The 22,723-nt window shown below is 40.3% G+C and overlaps 1 protein-coding gene across 2 annotated transcripts in view; it reads left to right on the top strand.

Annotated features, from left to right (window-relative positions):
• LOC124722814 (cyclic AMP-responsive element-binding protein 5) overlaps nucleotides 1-22,723 on the top strand; it is a 157,157-nt gene that overhangs the window by 105,413 nt on the left and 29,021 nt on the right. For both annotated transcript variants that reach the window (XM_047247941.1, XM_047247942.1), the window contains exon 9: nucleotides 7,601-7,722. In XM_047247941.1, coding sequence (XP_047103897.1) covers nucleotides 7,601-7,722 — 122 coding nt within the window. The remainder of the gene's footprint in view (nucleotides 1-7,600; nucleotides 7,723-22,723) is intronic.

Here is a 22,723-nt window from a genome sequence, read left to right as displayed (position 1 = left end):
GCCTGGTTTATGGTTCAGTGGCACCCTCAGTGTTGCATGTACTCAACGCAATGCACCACTGTGGCGTTTGCCTAGCGACGGGAGCTTTTAGAACAAGTCCAGTTCCCAGTGTCCTGGTGGAGGCTGGAGTCCCTAGTCCCTCCATAGGAGATCCAATGTGCCAACTGCTTGCCAGTTATGTTGCACACATTTGTAGTTCTCCTGCGGATCCGAATTACCGTCTCCTTTTCCCACCCACGGCGGTTCATCACCCACATCGGTGACCCAGGTGAGGGCTTATGATTGCGGTTTGCATCCGGTCGCTTCTCTCTGAACTGGAGTCCTTGCCTTTACCACCTCTCCTTGAGGTCCATTCATGTACACTTCCATGGTGTAAACCTAGGCTGAAGCTTCGCCTGGACCATTCACATGGCCCTAAAGACTCCATTAACCCTGCGGCTCTCCCATTGGCTTTGCATATGTTCATGGAAGACATATTGAACAGCACTCCTTGCCAAATGGCTGCAGTGTTTTCACAGCAGAGCTGGTGGCCATATCTCTTGCTCTTGAGCACATTCGCTCATGCCCTGGCAAGTCATTTGTCGTGTGTACTTACTCCTTGAGCATCCTACAAACTATCGACCAGTGCCACCCTCACCATCCTTTGGTAGCGACCATCCTGGAGTCCCTGTGTGCCCTGGAATGGTCCGATCGTCCTGTGGTGTTTGTGTGGACCCCAAGCCATGTCGGAATCCCAGGAAATGAACTTGCCCGCAGACTGGTGAAACAGGCTACACAGAAACCGCTTGTGCAAATCAGCATCCCCGTAACTGACGTGTGATCATTATTACGCGTCAGGGTTTTTCAGCTTTGGGAGATGGAATGGCATAATAATAATAATAACTGTGTGCCATTAAGGAGTCTATGAATGTGTGGAAGCCCTCCATTTGAGCCTCTCACAGGGATTCTGTGGTTCTCTGCTGGCCCCGCATTGGTAACGCTTGGGCAACCCACGGCTACCTCCTTCACTGTGAAGACCCGCCTCAGTGTCGGTGCGGCACCCAGTTGACAGTGGCCCGTATTCTGGCACACTGTCCTACTTTGACTGCACTGCGATGAACTCTTAGGTTACCGAACTCGTTGCCGCTAATTTTATCTGACAGTACCTTATCGGCAGATTTAGTTTTAAGTTTATCCATGAGGGTGGGTTTTATCGTTTGATCTAAGTATTAGCACATGTCCTTTGTCCCTGTGTGTTCTCTACCCTAGAGCTTTCAGGTTTTCTTTTTATTCTTATGGTCAGCCAGCCATGGTAACCTGCTTTTGTGTTTTAACCTCTTGTCCCTGTTTCTTGCATCTCTGTGGTTTTATCGTCCCCTTTTGTTCATGTAAGTGTTTGTTGCCCTTCCATCGTTCTTGTGGTTTTTTCTTTCTTTTGTTTTGTGTTGCAAGTTCTGTTTGTTTTTTTCTCACCCTTGTTGCATTGTTTTATTTGGAACAAGCGACAGATGACCTAGCAGTTTGGTCCCCCCGCCTCTTTTAAACCAACCAACCACCTACATCCCTCTGCCATTCAGTGTCACCAGGGCAGATTTCCTCCAGCTTATTGGGCAATTTCTCTCACCCCTTTTTGCTGCTTGGTGACCTTAATACATACCATCCCACTTGGGGCTCTTCCAGAACCTGACTGAGAGGTGCCCTCTTGGCTGATGTTCTCAGTCAACTCAACCTCATCTGCCTTAACACTGGAGCACTCATGTTCCTTTCAGATGCCACACACAGCTATTCCCATTTGGACCTCTTGCTTGCCCTTTGTCGTGGGTAGTCCATTCTCTGTGACTTGTACTGGAACAACCATTTTTCGTGTGCTATTTATAGTGACTTGGCAAGACAGCCAAGCCACTATTCATTTGCTGACTCCTACCCCACCTATGTGTAAATCCAGTTGGCAGCTTTCTAAGGCTAACTGGAGGTTTTACTCCTCCCTGGCGACCTTCGATGAACAACACTTCCCAGTTGCCATAACCAGGTAGAATACCTTACAAACGTTATCGTTACCACTGCAGAATGTTCCATTCCTTGCTCTTCACATTTACTGCACAGTGTCACGGTCCCATGGTTGACTCAGATGTGTCGTGATGCATTTCGCACACGGAGACGTGCTTTTCATGTATTTAACCATCATCCTACGATGGCGAACTGCATCTGTTGTTAACAGTTGTGTGCACAGTGTTGTTGCTTTCTTCCGGATAGCAAAAAAGCTAGCTGGATTTCACTTACTAGTTCTTTTAACAGTTCCACTCCCTCTTCCACATGTGCCAACCTCCGATGGCTCTCTAGGGCCAGGTCCATTCCCCAATTTTCAGCCTGACTGTAGCAAATGATGTCATTGTGTACCATATAGCTGTCTCTAACACCTTAGTCTGCTGTTTTGGAAAGATTTTGTGGTCCACCCACTATCAGCCTTCCTTCCTCCATGGGAAACGAGTGGAGGGACTTGGGCAATACCATTCTCCACTCAGAATCATGAATGCTACAATGTTGCCTTTACTGTGAGGGAGCTAGATCATGCTCTCACTTCATCCCAATCTTCACGTTCAGATGTTGCAGCACCTTTCTCTTGTGGGCAAGCACTTTCTCCTTCATATGTACAATCCCATCTAGAAAGATCGCACGTTTCCCAGATGCTGGCGTGAAGCCACTATTATACCCATACTGAAGCCCAGTAAGGAGGAACACCTTCCTTCTAGCTACCACCCCATATCGTTCACCAACTGTGTTTGAAAGGTGATGGAATGTATGATTCATGTCCGACTAGTATGGTGGCTTGAGTCTCGAAATTGGCAAATCACTGCACAATGAGGATTTGGAGCATGCCGTTCTGCTGTTGACTGTCTCGTCACTTTGTAAACCTGTATCATGAATGGTTTTCTGCGAAATACCACTCTGTGGCCATGTTTTTCGATTTGGAGAAAATCTACACCTGCTGAGCAACTGGTATCCTCCGTACTCTTTACACTAGGGGCTTGCAAGGTCACCTACCCTGTTTCCTTCAGGAATTGTTAATAAAACAGTGTGTTTAGGGTAGAGTGTGGGTTCTCCTTTATTGGACACCTTTATGCAGGAAAACTGGATGCCTCAGTGCTCCATCGTGGCGTCTTCCTCTTTGCTATAGCCTTTAACCTCATTATGGCCTGCCTTCTGCTGGGCATCTCCAGCTCCATTTTCATCGACAATTTTGCAATATATTGCAGTTCCCCACAGAGTTGTCTCCTTGAGCAGAATCTTCACGATGTCTCAGTTGTCTTTACTCATGGAACATTGACAATGGCTTTCAGTTTTCCATTGACAAGAAAGTTTGTATGTATCTCTGGTGGCACAACAGGTTTCTTCCACCATCTGTTCATCTGGGGCCCTTTTGCAGTTCCATTTGGTGAAACCATGAAATTCCTGGGGCTCATGCTTGATAGAAAACTTTCTTGGTCCTCCCACGTATCTTACCTGCCTGCCAGCCACCCACTGTACCTGCACCTTCAATGTCCTAGGTATACCAAGTGTCGCTTCCTGGACCACCCTCCTCTGTTTGTACTGATCCCTTGTCTATTCGAAGCTAGACTATGATTGTTTTGTATATGCATCTGCACATCCGTTCATCTTATGCCATCTAAATATAATCCACCATCATGGAATCCATTTGGCCAGTGGCACCTTTTACACTCACGCAGTTGAGAGTCTCTATGCAGAAGCTGCTGAATGGCTGCTGTCATACTGACATCATGTTCTCCTCAGCAGATACACATACCGTTTATCTCCTATGCCTGGCCACCCATCCTATGCCTCCTTCTTCGATGATTCTTTCAACGGCCAGTATGGGGCATATCCCTCTTCTCTGTTCCCTCTTGCAGTTTGCTTTCTGCTTTTACACCAGCAGCTTCCCTTCACACTACCTGCTCCTTTCCCAATGGATGTGAACCCTTCATCAACTTGGCTTCATTCGGCAGCCCGTGTTCACCTTGGACTCCATTCACTTTCTGGGGAAACTACTCCATATTCGATCTATCACTGTAAATGCTTGACCATACGCATGGAACTTAGTGATAGTACCTTTGTGCACACTGATAGCTCTTGGACTGACTGTGGTGATGGGTTGCTTTCGTTGTTGGCACTGACAATTTTTGGTATCGGCTTCCGGAACACTGTTCAGTACTTACAGCAGAGCTCTTTGCCCTGTGTAAGGCTACACACTACATCCGGGGATACAGTTTTTCTAATTGTGTCATCCGAGTCTTTAAGTGCGCTTCAGAGCTTCTATGTGCCGTACACAGTCCACCCCTGAGTGCAACGGGTCTAAGGAAGCTTCCAGTTGCTCACTCTTGAGTGAGCCACTGTAATGTTTATGTGAGTCCATGGTCACGTTGGTCTGCTGGAAAACGAGGCTGGTGACACTACTGCCAAGGCTTCAGTCCTCCTACCTCGTCCTGCTAGTTCTTCCATTCCGTCAGATGATTTCAGTGTTGCCATCTGTCAGCAGGCAGCGTCACCACTGGTCTTCCCTTCATGGGATCAAACTCTAGGGAATTAAACCTCTACCAGCAGCTTGGCCGACCTCCTTTCTGCCCTCTCACAGCAAGGAGATCATTTTAGCTAGGTTGCTTATTGGGCACTGTCATTTTAGCCATCGCCATTTGTTAAAGTGGTGATCCCCTACTACTTTGTGCTTATTATCATCAACCTTTGATGGTTCGCCATTTCCAGACCAAATGCCCTTTTTTTAACCACTATGTATGTTTGTTTGCTGTCTGAGCTAGTGTCCGTTTTAGCAAACAACGCACAGGCTGTTGAGTGCGTTTTACTTTTTATCCATCATAGCAATATGGTAAAGGACATTTAATATTTAGTTCAGGACCCCTGTTGTATTTTGTGGACCTTTCTCCAAGAGGAAGTCCTTGTTCTTAGCTCTCTGTCCTTCCATTGATTGGGCTTAACATAGTAGTATTAGTGTTCTGAGATTCTGGCATGGGCACATATGACCTTCATTGTTTTTATGCCCTAAAACAAAACAAACCCTTAAGCCGCTGGGACACAGACCTGTGCTGTTGAATGTTAACGTTGAGCATGCCAAGTTCAACGTGCTGCTGAACGCTCAGGAATGATGCTACTTGTGCATATGGTATGTGGGACCAACGTGGTATATGCGATCGCAACACACTCCAGCGGCAGTTGAGCGATGTATCTAGTTCGTAAATCACACTATTTACTCAACGGGCGCGCATAAAATTCCCACGTTACCTCTATTAAAACGCACATTTCCTCCATCGTCCACGAAAAGGAAAGTACCATGTCCAATGAATAAGGACACAGACTTATAAAAGTTCCATTACAAACAGTGCGGTACAAATTTGGAATACTTCTCCGCATAAGATAAACATTATTTCATCATTCCCACATTTTAGTAAAACCCCGAGGTCAGTCTTATTTGATCACTGTTCCTACCCAGTAGCAGAATCTTTGCAACATGTGAATTATGAAACATAAAAGAAAAAGGAGCAAAATATCTTTATACAAGTAGCGCAAGCTGTCCTGTAGTTTAAGCCAATCGAACAATGTCATCCCTCAAAAAAAGGTGAACTTATATTTACATAACATCAACTATTATAGTATATACTTATATTAAACTAATAATAAAGTATCAGAACCTAATAAAAACACGAATGTTAGGAAAAAAAATTTGGAAGTGTGAAGATGCGAACCACCGCCCCAACAACCAACTTCATACAAGACAGAGACGCTACTCATTACGCTAAACCAACACCACATCCCATGCATCTAATCATATCATGTTACGACTTTCTGAAAATCTTAATCATAGATATGTTACTAATTGAAATTTAATAATAACAAATTGTACCAAGAACAATGCGTATTGGGTGGATCTGCAGTGTGTCGCTGACTTCAAATAGCCTACTCTCATAATACCCAAGTTACAATAATTCTTTTGCCACGAATATGATGTTTCTCATTATTTTATTGGAACGAATCACACAGTTAACAGCGGGTTTTACATATAGGCTTGAAATGAATGCCACTATGGCACCTCACAACTCTGTACTGAAGGGAGATGGCGTGTGTGTGACGTAGGTGGCGTTGTGCCATCTCATCGGTCAATGCTCAGACGCGTGATCAGAATATCTGACATGCCGTATATTGCTTTGCACATTTGGAAAGACTCCTGAACATGCTATTCCACACTATGATGTCAGAAACTCGACACACTCAACGTCAACGTTCGGATGCATGGTCCGTGTGCCGATGGCTTTAGGCCATGATTCTACTCATTCACAGGAATCTGAACATGGGACAGATTGAAATTTTCACTCCTTTGTCATTGTCAGTATCTGTCTTACTTTCAACCGAGAATGAAATAAATGCAGTCTCATGCTCTTTTTATAGCTCTCTATATTTCCTGTTTTGTATAAAATTCTTATGAAGCTGTTCTATCTGTTGAGTACCTCCCCCTTTTATTTTCTGTAATATGTGTTTCATTGTCATATTTTACCATCACTATTCTGATTCAGTGCACAAGGTATAACTTTCAACACAAATTCAGTGTAATATTTACAAATTTATGGAGTAGAAACATTTTTAATATCCTTGTAAAATTTTATTTTGCATAATTACTTTTATTATGTCCGTCTGCAAGTGACTTTCTTCCTTCCCTCCATCCGTCGTGTACTTCTTGATACATGTTTTCTATCATACAATCACTCAGCTTTCTCAGAGAATGTCTAACATCATTGAGAAGAATCTGCTAACTGCAACTATAATTGGAAATAGTTCTTTGAGAAAAATTGAGAAATCATTTCTGGCTAGTAACAAACATTAGACCTTATGACTCTCAATTGAAACATTTTTGGAGTCTGAATAACATGCAGAAATTTGGCTCGCTAAACTTGTCAAAAGTGCTAATATTTCAAAAGATAACCACCTTCAAGATATTTTAAAGGCATGAAAATGACAGAGTGGGTACCTGCCAAAATATCATTGATACTTATTGATGTGTTTATCTGCCTGCATTCCTGTGAGGAGTTCATACTTTAGATATGCAGGTGAAAGCTTAAAGCCTACATTTTTGGATTAGTATTCCTCTTATAAAAGTGATATTTGTCTTCAGTCAACTCTAAAAAAATTTGTGACATCACTACGGAAGTACCATATGTTTTATTATATCCACTGTGCAATTTTTTTTCTGCAACACCTGTGTGTGTGTGTGTGTGTGTGTGTGTGTGTGTGTGTGTGTGTGTGTGGGCGGGGGGGGGGGGGGTATTTCTACCAAAACATCTGAAGACAATATAGTTGTTTGGTTTTGCCTGGAAACTTGTATATCTAATTTTTCAAAAATCTCGTGATGTGAAGTATAAGCATATTGCAATTTTGTGTAACATGTTGTAAATGAACCTTGAAATGATAGCTTCATTAGATATTTTCATATTTTACGTGGCAGTTGTGTAGTGCACAATTTATGCTGCTGTTAGAATTAATTCAATTAAATATATCCAATCCTTGTAAGAGATACCATATTTAATATAAAGCTTGGTGAGTCACATTATTTTCTATCTTTCAGGCTGACCATACAGCACCTCCAGCAGAATCCCGTGCACCATGTTCCACACACAGCCGGACTAGGAAAAGTTCGTCACAATGTGATGATGATGAGAAAAGGAAAAAGTTTCTTGAGAGAAATAGGTTAGTATCTTAATCAAATACAGTAAAACCCCTATTTTACATTTCCATGCAGTCCAGACTTAAAAAACACAAAACTAAGGAAAATGCAGAATTGATGAAAATGTTAAACCCCCAAAATATGAGCAGAAACGTGTGTGACTGGCATATATGATAAAAAATCGTAATCCTCTGCAATAGGTTGTATAAGCAAAGGACATTAGGTGTACAATACAATGTTTATACAGTAATCTGTGATAATGAATTTTGTCAGTTCTTAAAAAATCAAAGAGTTGTAACAGCAAGTAAAACTTGTCAAAAAATTGAAATTGCTTTCAGGGTACAAGGTAATTGAGCTATTTTCTGACATGCTATGATCACAAATTGTACATAAACACGAACAGTTTTTAGAGATCTTTCCTTTGCACTCACCTGAAAAAAGCTAAAAGTGATTAACATGGTGAATTAAACCGAAAACTATAAAGTATGGCGAAAGGTGTCAGAATCAACCATTGGCGTGTGTGCGTTCCTTCTGTAACTATTAGCTGTGCAGCATACTCTGGTGATGTGAGAGCAGTGACCTCTTGTGTATCACTTGTAAACTTTTCCTTGTTCATTCTGTTGAGTACTTGAAGTGGAGTGTTCTGCAGTATTGCCAGTGTGTGCCATTTGCAGTTTGAACTCATTGCTTGCTGTACTGCGAACACAGCAAGGTTTGTGAAATCCTGTCTGTACACACAAGCTTTCCTTCACATGTACTTATTTTGTACCAGTGAATATGAAATAAAGCTAAATCTGCTGTGATTTCAGTGTTTCTCTGCTCCAGCAATCCGTAACATTTATAAAAATCTGTGTGCCATCACAATGCATTAAACACCATTGAGGACTGCAACAAAGACGAACAAGCCATTGCACAACCATTCACTGAACATGTCCTGTTAATTGTGGTGCTGCATAGCAAATGGAATAGCTTACATTGACTGCAGTCTGTGGAGGCACAATACATTCCAGATTCTGTTGACAGACTGCGAGTGAACTACTGTAAGTAAAATTAATGCACAGTAGTGAAGGATGTACAAGGCATAACTATCTAAATTAAACCTAAGTGGAAGCAGTGGTATACACCAATCATATCAACTGTTCTTTGGAACAAGCCACCAAGTAAGCTAGCTGTTTATCACACTGTATGCTAGAAGCCACTGCATGAGTGTGATGTCACCGTGCTACGCAGCTATTGGCTGTAGGCGGAAAACAAACATCCGAGATGTTGTAATCTGGCAGTTTCCACTGTATTTCTCAGTTTTCAGTTTATTTCACCGTGTAGGCTATAAATTTTTGCTATTTTCAAAATTAACATAACATGAAAGAAACCTCAAAACTGCGTGTTTTAGGCTATAATTTGTGGCAGTAGTGTGTTGGGAAACGCCTCAATTACCTCGTACATCATTAACAAAAGTGATAGTCTTTCTAATTATGTACCCTACAATATTACTAGTGGGAAACTAAACTAAACTCCATCTTAGCAGGCCTCGAAGGCCCAATGGTACTGACCGCTATGTCATCCTCAGCCCACAGGCATCACTGGATGTGGATATGGAGGGGCATGTGGTCAGCACACTGCTCTCCTGGCCATTGCTAGTTTTCAGACTGGAGCCTCTAGTTTGCAATCAAGTAGCTCCTCAATTGGCCTCATGAGGGCTGAATGCCAGCAGCACAGAGCAGACTGGACAGTCACCCATCCAAGTCCTAGCCAAGTCCAACAGTGCTTAATTTCAGTGATCTGATGGAAACTGGTGTTACCACTGTGGCAAGGCCATTGGCTACTAGTAGCAATAAATGGATTGTAATGGCATTCCAAAACTTATTTAAAGTAGGATTAGCTTCCTGAATTTCCACCTATAGCCACTTATGTGCACCATTTTCATCTCCAAAAGAATCCGGAAGTGTTACAAGATCTGCTTCAAGGGCCTACATCAGTGAGATAACAGCACATAACAGGTAGGGAGAAGTGTTGACTCACTAAGTTGATCTTGGGAAGGGTTAACTTAATTTCACAGTCTCAAGTGGGATGGAATGACAAGTTGTACTGTATGTTGCCCATATCACTTTCTACAGACTTGAGTAGACTGAGAAACTTTCATGGGGATCTTGCAGAAATATTATGATTGGAATCTTGCAATATGGTATCTCTGTGCTGGGGATAATTTTATGTCCATTAGTGTGACAAGCTTGTAGAATCATGAAAACATAATTGTATTTATTTACAATGGAATCTGTGTAAAGCATACATACCTTGCACCACCACCCCTCCCCCCCCCACTCTCTCTCTCTCTCTCTCTCTCTCAAGTATTAGTTATCAATATTCACAAGCAGCAATAACATCATACAAGGTTTGTTAAGTCTCACTGGCGTCATGCTAGGTTCATAAAATCTTACTGCACTGTCGTCTCTATGGTGTGTGATCTGTGAGTAGTCTGATGATAATTTGAAGATAATCTAAAATGCCGCTCTGAGTTTGGTGACTTACAAATGGTTGTGGAATAATCACAGATGCAGGCATGAGGTGACGCAAATTTGTTGACCTCTGGTGACATATGGCGAACCCTCTATAGCAGTGGCTTGCAACAGCTGGTTTAAATGTTTCTTTTACGGAGATACGAGTGCCATACGACACACTGTGAGTGGTTGATGGAAGGTAACTTCGATACTGCATTCCTCCCCCTCCTCCAAATAAGATTGTGCATTGTTGTCACATAGTGTGGGTGCCAATGTGCCATGGTGTTGCTGATGGAGTTGCTTGTGGCAAAACCAATCCATGGACTGGCATTGGTCTTATGAATTACTGGGAACATCTATCAAAAGACTGGAGGTAGGATATCCATCCAACAGCACAGATGGAGGAGGCAGCATTGGTACTGCTGCAAGTGGCGAAGGCTATGCAGCTGATGGAGGCTTGATGTTCACGAACATTGCTGTTGACAGTGAATGTTGTGGCTGCGGAGGTGACAGCAGCTGTGTAGGCAGGCAGAGGTTGACCTCCATGGCAGAGTTATTTGATGACCCATGCACCTGAATGTCAGGTACTGGCAAGGAATGTCAGGTATTGGCGAGGACCACTGTGGGGCAACAGCTTGTGAGGCAGACAGTATGTCTGAAATGAGAAAATGTATGGCAGGCTCACAATACCCACAAAAATATGATTGATTTTGGTGCCATTAATGGGTTCCTATTTCGCTGTGAATGAATGTTACAATTAGCTTGGCCAGTTGTCTGAGTGATGATACTGAATTCCCAGTTGTGAGGCTTGTTAAATGCACAATAGTTTGAAGCACACTGTCGAGGGTGAAATAGATGCAGCAAATTGTAGTGGTGATGACTATGTGATAATTCTGCTGGTGAAGCGTTGCGAAAAGGTGAAGCGTGATAGGTGTTGAGAAACAACAACAAAGGATATGAAACTTCCTCATGGATTAAAACTGTATGCTGGACCAGGATTTGAACCAAGGACCTTTGTTTCATGGGCATGTGCTCTACCACTAAGCCACCCGAGAGAGAGTCATGACTCGTTGTCAGCTTTACTTCCATTAGCATTTCATGTCATACTTTCCAAACTTCACAGAAGTTTGCATGTGAAATTTGCACCATCCCTTTTGGAAGAAAGGATATTGTGGATATGCGGCTTAGCCACAGCCTGATGGATGTTTCCAGAATGAATTTTTCACTCTGCAGCAAAGTGTATGCCGATATGAAACTTTCTGGCAGATTAAAACTGGTTGCTGGACTGGGACCCCAGCCTGGAACTTTTGCCTTTCACGGACAGTTGAGAAGAAGTAGTAGTGGAAGTAAAGCTGTGGGGGCAGGTTGTGAGTCATTCTTGGGTAGCTTAGTTGGTAGAGCTCTAGCTGTGAAAGGAAAAGGTCCCGGGTTTGAGTCTCAGTCTGGCACACAGTTTTAATCTGCCTCCAAGTTTCAGATCAACGCACAGTCCACTGCAGAGTGAAATACTCATTCTTCCAACAGCAAAGCATGTTCTCATGAGCCCAAGCATGAAGTTTGGACATCTGAACCTTGAAAATGTGAAAGGTCAAGGAGAGCACGGTGCTGCCGTATATGATGAATACCATTTTGTTGGAAAAATCATTGAAAATTTAGTGAATAAAACTTTGTAGCATTCTCTGGAACGATAGTCTAGGACTAGCAAAATCAGTGTCGAAGCATTGCCAGTTACTGTCAGCTCGAGGCCAATTGAAAAATTTCTTGCACTGCGTTGTGTGGTTACCTGTCCATGCATAACATTGGGCAGTCATCTGTTCAATATGCTTGTCATGGCTAAGCCACATACACTGCTGGAACGCTAACTGCTTAGTTCTAACAATTCCCTAATGTCCTCTCTGTAATATTTTCAAAACATGTTGCTGCGATGATGTGGGAATCGTGACCAACATTTGTTCATTAGAAGTATGCAATAAAACTACACTGTTCCGAAGAGAGAGGCTGTTGTGTTGCCCATAGTATTTGCATACTACTGCAACTGAAAAGGATGTCGAATTATGAGGCGACCAATCCAAATGTTATACTTAAGCAATCATAATGATTGATCTTGTTCACTAGCTTGTGCGATTGGTTGACAATCAGGAGGGGGAAGTCTTGCAGACCTTGTGAATCAGAGTGATGAATTTGAAGATGATGAGCTTCTGATGCATTGATTTCTGAATCATTTCCCCATAGGAAAGCGAGATAATGTGTCTGTGTTTGCATGCGGTGCCATAGGGCAGTAAATAATTTCATACTGATAACTGGAAAGTAGTAGTGACCAGTGTTGTAGCTTCTGTGCCGCACTGTTGGGCACGTCTTTCATTGGGCAAAAGAACAGTCACTGGCTTATGATCCACCAGAAATTTTTTTTCTGCAAAACAGATAATGATACAATTTCATGAAATCATAAATGATGGGTATGACTTCCTTTTCAAACTGACTGTAATTGACTTGGGACTTATTCAACATCTTACATGTGAATGCTAATGCGCACAAAATGTTGCCAAATTTGTGAGATAAAACTGCTCCTATTCCATGTTGCAAACACCGCCAGTTTCTGTGGTTCAAAATGAATAAGACATGGGCAACTAAGCAATGCCAATGCATTTTTCAACTTCCTGAATGATTGCTTGCTTTCTCCAGTCCATTGGGAAGGAACATTATTACACTGAAGGTGATGCAAAGGATCTGCATTCGTGCCATGCTATGTCCAGAATAAATTTGATACAATAGCTCAGTTTGCCCAGGAACTGCCTGTAGTTCTGGTATATTTTTAGGAGAAGGTAACGCCCAGAAGGCCTATTCATGTATACTTGAAGCATGAGTGCTGTGGACTTCAATGAGATGTCCCAAATATTCAATTCATCATTGAAAAATGAACACTTTTAAAATTACACTTAAGCCCTGCATCGATTAAAACTTGAAAAAGACTCTCCAGATTTTTGAGGAGTGCTTTGGTGTTTATCCAGACACAATGATATCATCCAAATAATTTTAACATGATGGAACCTTTGATGTCACTTGTACAAGAAAGCATTGAACTAACACAGGGAGTGAAACAGTATTGATACAAACAAACATTTGTTTTGACTACCATAAATTTTTGTTTTTCCTTATCCAGGGGAAATTGGAGGTAGGCATTGATTACACCAATTTTGGAAAAGAATATTCCGCCTTCTAGATGATCTGTAAGCTCCTCAATACATGGAAGCAGGAAAGAATCAGTAACCGTTTGAGCTTTAAAGTAGACACAAAGTCTGATTTTCTCCTTTTATTTTCTTGTGATAATCAGAGGACATGCCCAACTATTAGCAGAAATAGGTTTTGAGACACCTATTTGTTGTAATCTGTTGAGTTGAGAGCCAATGTCATCACAAATGGCGTGAGAACACTGGCACAGGCATGATTTTCGGAGCTGAGGGTGTCCCACTTGCTCGTAAGTACTTCAGTTAATCAATACGACTGAAGTACCAGAATTTAACTGAAATGGTATGGGTTGATTGCAGACATGTAAAGATAGTTCTCTGAATATGACTATCAATTGTGACATTCGGAAGATTGCTTTTATCTGTTTTGTGAGAGACAGAGCTGTTTGCTGTTTTTGCAAGTGATGAGAGCTGATTTGAATTACCCAAGTTTTGCACTGTGGGTGCTGCTTTGCAATGCATGCATATGTGTTTATGGTTCCTGCGTGTATTGCCAGGGAGTACAGGTAAAGTTTTATAGTGTGGGATGATATTAATCTCCATTTGCTCAAATCTAGATTGAAGTGGTACAACGTTTGCTTTGGACTTCTTTTGCAGGCATACTTTGCGTGTATGTCTCAACTCATTACAGTGTCGGCATTCCACTTGGTGGAAGAAGTGCTGTTTGCTATTGTGCATGTCATAGGACTTGACATGAGACCTCAGAGCACATGAATTTGCAGTATTAGTGACTTGGCATCTTATATCCTGTGGCTTGCAGCTGTTTCAGTATGAACTGTGTGAAGTGGAGCCCACGTAGAACTAAGTGCAGTGAGTGTTGCAACAACAGGCACATTGAAGTCAATTCCCACAAAATTTTGTACTTCCTGAGCTTTGATTACTTTAAGTGTGTCATTAAGACAAGGACTGTGATGCTTTAGAATCTCAGCCCATATTCTGTTCTCTTCATGAAAAGAAGCTCCACAAGTGCATTTAAATTTGCAGTTCCAGCTACATGAATTGGTGCTTCAGAAAATTTGCCTAGCTTTGTGACTTCCTTGTAGCGTAGGTTTTGGGGCTCTAATGGAGGAAACCTTTTACAACACAAACGAAAGGTGTGCATGCCTCCCCATGAAAAAAGAAGGAACATTGTGAGTCACCTGTGCTTTTGTAGGCTGTGAAGTGCTGTTAAAGTGTATCTGATATTTCATCAATTCTTCTTGTTTTTCATCAGAGGAATGGAAGGGATAAGGTGGCACCTTCCTATCAGGATTCTGAACTTCAGTCATTGTCAGTTGCCGAGTTTCCCCCATTTCCTTATGCTTTTTAGCAAAATTTAGATTTGTTGGCTCGGAAACTGAATAATTGTAATGAGTGGTTGCTTGCCAGAAGTTGCCATTTCATACAAAATTTAAATCACTTCAAGAATAGATATACAAATGTAGGAACACTTTAATGATAATGCAAAAATGATGAAATCTAGACACATTCTGTTCCTGGCTTTATTAGAAAAGAAAAATTTTATTAGTTCTTCTGACAGTGAAAGAAATATTGATTAGTTCAGTGTGCAAGATATTGAATCTTCTTCCATGGATCCAGGTAGTCACTAATAACAAACTTGGAACCGGAAGTGTCTCTTGCATTCCTCGGTGTGATAACGTGGCTGAACACTCTAGAACACATCAAACACTATAGAATAATTAAAACATAAATGTATTTATTTACAATATATTCAGATAAAGAACACATGACTGTCTATCGTGTAATCTCTCTACAGTCTCTCTCTCTCTCTCTCTCTCTCTCTCTCTCTCTCTCTCTCTGTCTCTCTCTCTGTTCCACATGTACACTTACAGTGACTTTAGAGTAGTCTGATGATAATCTGAGACAGAGCTCCGAGTATTGTGGACCAATCACAAGTGCAGGCAGTGAGGTGATGTGAATTTTACATCCTACGATAGCTCACGTAGTGGCCTGGTGGCATAAGATGAGCCTAAATAGTAGCAGCTTGTGGTGGGCAGTTTACATGTTTCTTCTGCAGAGATACAAGCGGCACACAATGCACCATGTGCAATCAACAAAGGCACCATCGAAATTGCGGATTTGTTGAACAATCCTTAATACAGGATAATAGATACAGTTTTGCATCCAGTGTGTCAGAAGAGATACGATTGTGGAATAATATTGGTGTAGATAGAGAATACAACCCCCCCCCCCCCCCCCCCCCCGTCTCCACACACACACAATGATTGAACGGAAAAAAGTATATCCCTTATTATGTTACACTATTCAGGCAGTCAGGTTTCTGCATCAGGCATGATGTTTTCTTACACCTTTACTACTGGCTTCATTTGCAGCACTTCCATAATGAGAGCACTTTGCAACTTCCAACAAACTTGAAGCATAATTTCAAAGCTAGTCTAAACTTTTTCTTGCTTACATGCTTAACGTAAATATGAAAGACATTAAGTCATTTGTAAAGTAATCGGAAATTTTATACTGTTTTGATTGAATTTTCTCATTTTGAGGGTACTGAAGGGTGATTTGTTTTAATTGTAAAAAACCATTCAACAGCCAAGATTGCGTAAAATATTTCTTTATTTAAGACAACTGGTTTCAACAGACTTTGCTGTTATCTTCATTTCTTAAACTATTTTTGTTGTAAAACATGCTAATTTTATGCTGAACCTCATGCACAAGATGTTGATTTTTGTCCACTTGACATCTTGTGCATGAGGTTCAGTGTAAAATGAACATGTTATACAAGAAGATGACAGCAAAGTCTGTTGAAACCAGTTGTCTTAAATATAGAAATATTTTATGCGATCTTGACTGTTGAATGGGATTTTACAGTTGAAGTTGTTTTATATGTGGGAGTTCAATTCTTTAAAGAACTGTGGTTGTACTGGTTTGTTATTGAAAGAAAAGTACACAGTATTGGAAACATAGAAAGAAAAATAGGAATGTGTTGAATGACTGTGTCATGTGTTCACTTTGTCAGAAAAAGCAATGAAGGGTAATGGTTGGAAGGGCATCAGTTCGAAATTAAAGGCTAATGAGAACAAAACCAGTAACAATGTAAACAACATTCCCACAAATCAGATTGAAAGGTATGGCAATTGTTTTCCCAGAAAAGGAATGGTTGGGCAATGAAGTGGTCACATTTTCATGACTGCAGGTAAGAGAGTGGTTGTTTCTTTACGTATCCATGATAATAGACAGAATAATGATTGTGAAAGAAAGGATCTTGATTGGAGTTCCAAAAATACATAATAGTCAATATCATAATCATGACAAAAAACCATTAATAGAGGGAAATGAATAAGGGCAGAGAATAAAAGGAATTATCAGTTTATCTTGAGTGTTAAAGTTGATGGTATTGAAGCAGTAGCAATCATTAACACTAGCAGCAATGTGCCATTGCAGGAGGTCTTTATGAGAGGTTTAGGTTTAGAAAAAAAAACAACTATTATCAGAAACATTAGAAATGAGGAATCAAGAAACAGTGCTGAGAGTTATTGACATATTGGTGCCAGATTGATGTGTCATTAGTTAACAGAACTGTAAAGAAAGAGTTAAGAAATTTGCTTTTGAAATACCAGAATGTATTTTCAAGCAAGACAAGTTTAATGAAAGTTGGGGAAAAATCTCCCAATACTAATGACAAGACAGAGAATTTTTACAGAACTTTTCAAGGACAATATATCGTGTAGAATAGCCCATATGAATGCAATGGAGGTATCACATCCTAGGTCCCATTGGGTAAAAAGAGTATATAACATTGAAGATATAAAAAAATATCCTGGTATTATGGGAATGCTGCTCAGCTGTAGTGAAATAATACCATGTGCTGGAAAAAGCACCTCTTTTGTGGACAAATAAGAAGTTGTTGGCAGACAGAATATGAAGTAGAATAGAATGTATTGTATAAAGTATTGAAATATGATTATCAGAACACAGCAAATATTAAAGTTAATTATTGTAACTAATTTTATTTTGCTTAATGTTTATCAATGTACAAGAGGCTACCAGTACTTGGGCACATTATGATGAATGAACAGGGTGGAGTTTGGACTGGCTAGACGTTTAAAGAGTGTTAGGTAGAGGTGAGTCTCATTGCTAATGATCTTCTTTGGAATGTGACAGCCAGCTGTCGGTGCTGACTCAGACAGGAATGTCAAGGTGACCTCACTATATTTGTTGTTTACTAAACTAAAATGGTAGTGAATGTTAGCATCAAAATAGGAGGTGTTTGTAAACACAGGATATGAATACTATGTTTATGATGGTATGGGTTGATCTCTTTATGAGATGGCTTAACTAAAGAATATTATTTCATACCTAAAGATTCGAAATTACATAACCAAATATTTAAGAACTTTAGTAGTGTTTACATGCCAATAGGGCAAGAAAAGTTAATAATAAGTTGCAAGCATTGGGGAAAATATAATAATAATTTGTATGCTTTTTCTAAAAGAGGTTTCTTTTGTTGCACGTAAGTCTAATATAACCCATGGTACCTAGAGTCGTGGGAAAAATTGAAGACATGATGACCGTATGACCGAAGCTAAAGGTCAAAGCCAGAGTAACGGAAAGAAAAACATGTGGTTAAGGGCCACCTGATGATGGCATCCAACACTAGTCTTGCTGGAACCACAGTACTGAGGATTACTACATTCAGAAATTGAGTGTAAAGTGATTTAAAAGAAAAATTGTCAGTGTTGTATGTTCCAATGTGATGACCGTAGAGTCACATGTGCTTATGGTGGGTGGCAATGAGCCATAATTAAGTGGAAAGAAAGTAAATATCACATTTATAGCATATATGTGTGCTATAAATGGCAAAGAGCCATAGTTAAAGGTATCATAAATCGTATTTTATGTTTGTTTAATGATAGGATTTTACAAAGTGGTGATACGGACAAGCAATGAAATCAAGATGGTGGCTGCCTCATTTGCAGCTGTCAGCCAATCACAGAACACAGCTGATACCGTAGAACATTACTGTAATTTTTCTCACATGTATTAAGGAACTCAGGACAGACATTGTATGTGTTAATATTCTTTGTATCATGTATGATAATTTCTAAATCATCGTGCTGAACTCGAACTGTTTTGAGCTGGTAAATATTTCATGTATCGCAATTATGCTATAGACTTAATTTTCGCATATCTTTGATGACAGTTTAGTTTGGGGATTTTGCTACCATTCTCGTAACACTCTCAACATAACCTTACTGCATTTGATAAGGATAATTTCTGTCAGCATTTTAATTGAATATCGTAGGATCACTTCCTGTTTATTTGAGATATGTCCTTTCTTGAATAAACATTATTTAACACCATTCTCTGTCATTTGCATCAGTTACAGATCTTACAATAGAACCCTTGTTATTAACTTTTATTTTGTTTCTGTGTATTTTATTTACTTGCAATACTAGCCAATGCATAGACCATTTGACTGCAGGATCAGCTACAGGTTACTATTTGCAGTGAATTAGCTGTGGAACACGAAAGCAGACATGCGCGGCTTAACCCTATGACTACATCTAGCTATTCTTTTTAAACAAAGCCATGTGTGCCCAAGTACCTAAAATACGAGTAACCACTGGTAAAGACGCAACTGGTTTGCTCATATGGGGTGCTGTTTGGAAGAGCAAATACAGTCAGCAGTAATCATTAAGTACCATTGCAGCCAACAGCATACAAGTAGTTCAGAAGTTATACTGAGTGTACTAAAGATTTATGTTGCACCCCAATCTCATTAGTTGGCATTAGGATGCTATCCAGACCTGATCTCTGCACAAGATGTGTGCTCAGTTTTACATAATTTTGAAATTCTGTGTGTTTAACAGTGTGTTTGTTACCTGTATTACAGTGTTTTTCAATAAACACACCATAATGGCATCCCACTAGTTATTTAAAATGGATTACCTTTCCATGTTTCTACCTATAGCCACATAGCTTAGAGACAACAAATGAAATACTCTTCAAATCACCACCTCTTCATTCTAATAAGTAACTGCAAAGAAAATGAGGGATGACATTTTATTATAAGAAATAGAAGAAAACACTGAATTTCTGATGGTTAATAATTTGTTTCTCTTCTTAATTTTGTCAAAGTCAGTGACACTATCAGCCAGAGCACACAGTAGGGATCACTGCTGTCTAAAGATGATGGGTGGGTTCAGCTCTCAAAGCTAGCAAACCACTCAGTGAGTTCAGTCTGTAATGTGATATGTGAACTGTTAACACACCAGCAGGCCAACTCTGGTAGACCCTAGGGTGGACCAAGCCTACTTACATTATGAGAGCCAGCCCATTGGAGGCAAGCTAGCACAGGCTGTCAGTGCGCAGTGCATGCCTCTGCTGACAGGAGCTTTTGAACATGTACAAAGAAGAGCACCACAAATGGTGACAAATTTGTCTGATCCACGAGAGAGTGTCATGGAAATTATGGAAAAACCTGAACTGCTGGTTGCTTGAAGATAAATGCCAACTGTTCCATGAAAACCTACTTACAAAGTTTCGAGAACCAGTATTAAGTGAGGACTCTAGGAATATTGTACAATCCTCACCTATCACTTCCATAGAGACTATCGAGGCAAGAAAATTACAGGGTACACAGGACATGTCTCTTTCGTTCACCCAGTGATGCAGTGTGTGAGATTTGTGTAAAAAATTCCTTAAAAGTCCTGTGAAGTGACACTCGTCAAATATGACCTTTGCACTGTAACAGTCTGTTTTGTGTAGTTTTCTGATAACAGACTTTCAGACAAGTGACAGAAGAGTAGTAATGGTTAATGAATTCAAGTTATTTAACTCATATGTTGTAACTGATTATGATAAATTTACTGTAAATGGGAACATAATTCTTTTTTAAATTTTACATTCCTTTTTTTTTAAAGTAGAAAATTTCTCCTTAATCTGTTCTAGTCAACGAAATTAAAAGTTCCCAGAGTTAACGTGGAAATAAATAGATGAAATAAATTTTGTGACAGAACTGAATGCAACTTTATTTTTTGTCAACAAATTTATGTTTCAGCTGTATTGAAAATCTGGCAACATTGCATGTCTTTGATCCCATTGTAGTGACAATCCTTTGTAGTAGTAGTAGTAGTAGTAGTAGTAGTAGTATTTCCCCCATGAACCATGGACCTTGCTGTTGGTGGGGAGGCTTGCGTGCCTCAGCGATACATGTTTTGAGGCATCAAGGGATCACAAATTTAGCATTGGAGGGCAGCGTGGAGGGTAAAAATCGTAGAGGGAGACTAAGAGATCAATACACTAAGCAGATTCAGAAGGATGTAGGTTGCAGTAAGTACTGGGAGATGAAGAAGCTTGCACAGGATAGAGTAGCATGGAGAGCTGCATCAAACCAGTCTCAGGACTGAAGACCACAACAACAACAGTAGTAGTATTAGAAGTAGTTCGTAAATAATGTAATGCCACACTGTTGACTCATATCTCACTATCAGTCACTGCACACACTATACACAAGTTGTTTCATAACACTTCACTTATTGTGTGCGTGCGCGCACACTCACACACACACACACACACACACACACACACACACACACACACACACACACACTGGTGATCTCTGGGCCATTTTCTGTACCGCAACTTCCCATTTGCTATCCTGAAAAACTGAGTCAGCATCCCTCTGTAATGAGTGATATGTTGAGCTCAGAAAGATGAAGAGGTGTTGGTATTGGGCTATGCATAGCTTGGAGGTAAGTTTTTCTAGAAAAGGAAAAAAGAAGGGAAAAAACATAGTGTGGAGGTGTTTGTATAACATAATTTTTTACTAAACCCCTTCTCTGTTTTATCTAAGTAATCCCTCAATGTATAAAATGCATAACAGGTACTTTTTAGCTGCCTTTTTAAGTGTATTTTTGCTATTTCTTTAATCTCTTTTGGTAATTTATTGTACTAAGTTGAGCCTAGCTCTTGTTCCATGGTCATGGACAGAGCTGTTTTTGCAGTAATTACCAATGTTATTTTTGATGTGTACAACTAACTGGTAAATGTGCTCACACAGATCAGTTAAACTCCCCAGTGTTTTGAACAGATCTTTACAATGAGCTCGACTTCTATTTTTGGTTATTATTCTTATTGATCTTTTCTGGAGTTTGAAAATGTTGTTCACATTTTGTGCATTTGTTCCCCAAAAAAGAATGCCATACCTAAGAACTGAGTGTACTTATGAATAGTATGTAACTAAAAACACTGCATGTTACACACTGATGATAGGATTCTAAGGGCATAACATGCAGATGACATTCTGTTTGCAAGTACCTTTGTGTGTTCACACCACTTCAACTGAGAATCAGTATTCATTCCTAGAAATTTTACATTTGGTATACAGTCTATAGAGGTCCCATCTACATTTAATTTAACATTGCTATTTTCCCTCTCGAAACTGAAATTCATGGCATTAGTTTTCTTTATGTTCAATGTCACTTTATTGCTTATTGACCTATCGTAAACTTCCTTGAGAGCTTAATTTGCTTTGTCTGCAAGGAGTTCTCTTGTTTTCTCAGTGACTATAATACAGAGTGTCTCAAAAAGAATGACCTGATTTTAAATAAAATTATTTATTAGGAAGAAGGGCTTAACACAACAAATTCCACACTAAATCACTCAGAGAAGACAGAAGTATATAAGAATCAATCATAAATGTTCAATATGTCCTCCATTGGCTGCACAGACGACATCTAGCTGATAGCCAAATTCATCCCAAACTGAGCGTAAGGTACCTTCTGTCACTGAAGCTACAGTAGCTGATATTCTGGTTTTCAGTTCATCAATGTCACGAGGTAAGGGAGGAACGTAAACACATTGTGTAACATATCCCCACGGGAAGAATTCAAATGGTGTTAAGTCAGGGGACCTAGGAGGCCAAGAGTGTAAAGCCTGGTCTCGCGGTTCTGTATGCCCTATCCAACACTGAGGCACGTTGGCATTGAGGAAACTGCGCACATTGTTGTACCAGTGCGGTGGTGCTCCATCTTGCTGATAGATGAAATTGTCAGAGTCAAGTTGTGGGAATAACAAGTTCCATAGCATTGCAAGATATGATTGTCCTGTTACAGTTTCTCCCTCAAAAAAGTAGGGTCCATAAACCTTGCTATGTGAAACATCACAAAAAACATTCACTTTTGGTGAATCACGTTCGAGTTCAATTGTTTGATGAGGATTTTCAAGGCCCCATATACGCACATTATGACGGTGAACCTTACCACTGATATGGAAAGTTGCCTCATCGCTGAATATCAACAGTGACATAAAAGTGTCATCTT

Source organism: Schistocerca piceifrons, chromosome X, assembly GCF_021461385.2.
Source record: "Schistocerca piceifrons isolate TAMUIC-IGC-003096 chromosome X, iqSchPice1.1, whole genome shotgun sequence".
NCBI lineage: Eukaryota > Metazoa > Arthropoda > Insecta > Orthoptera > Acrididae > Schistocerca > Schistocerca piceifrons.
Note: the sequence above shows the minus strand (reverse complement) of the source record. Positions and strands in the feature narration are given on the sequence as shown.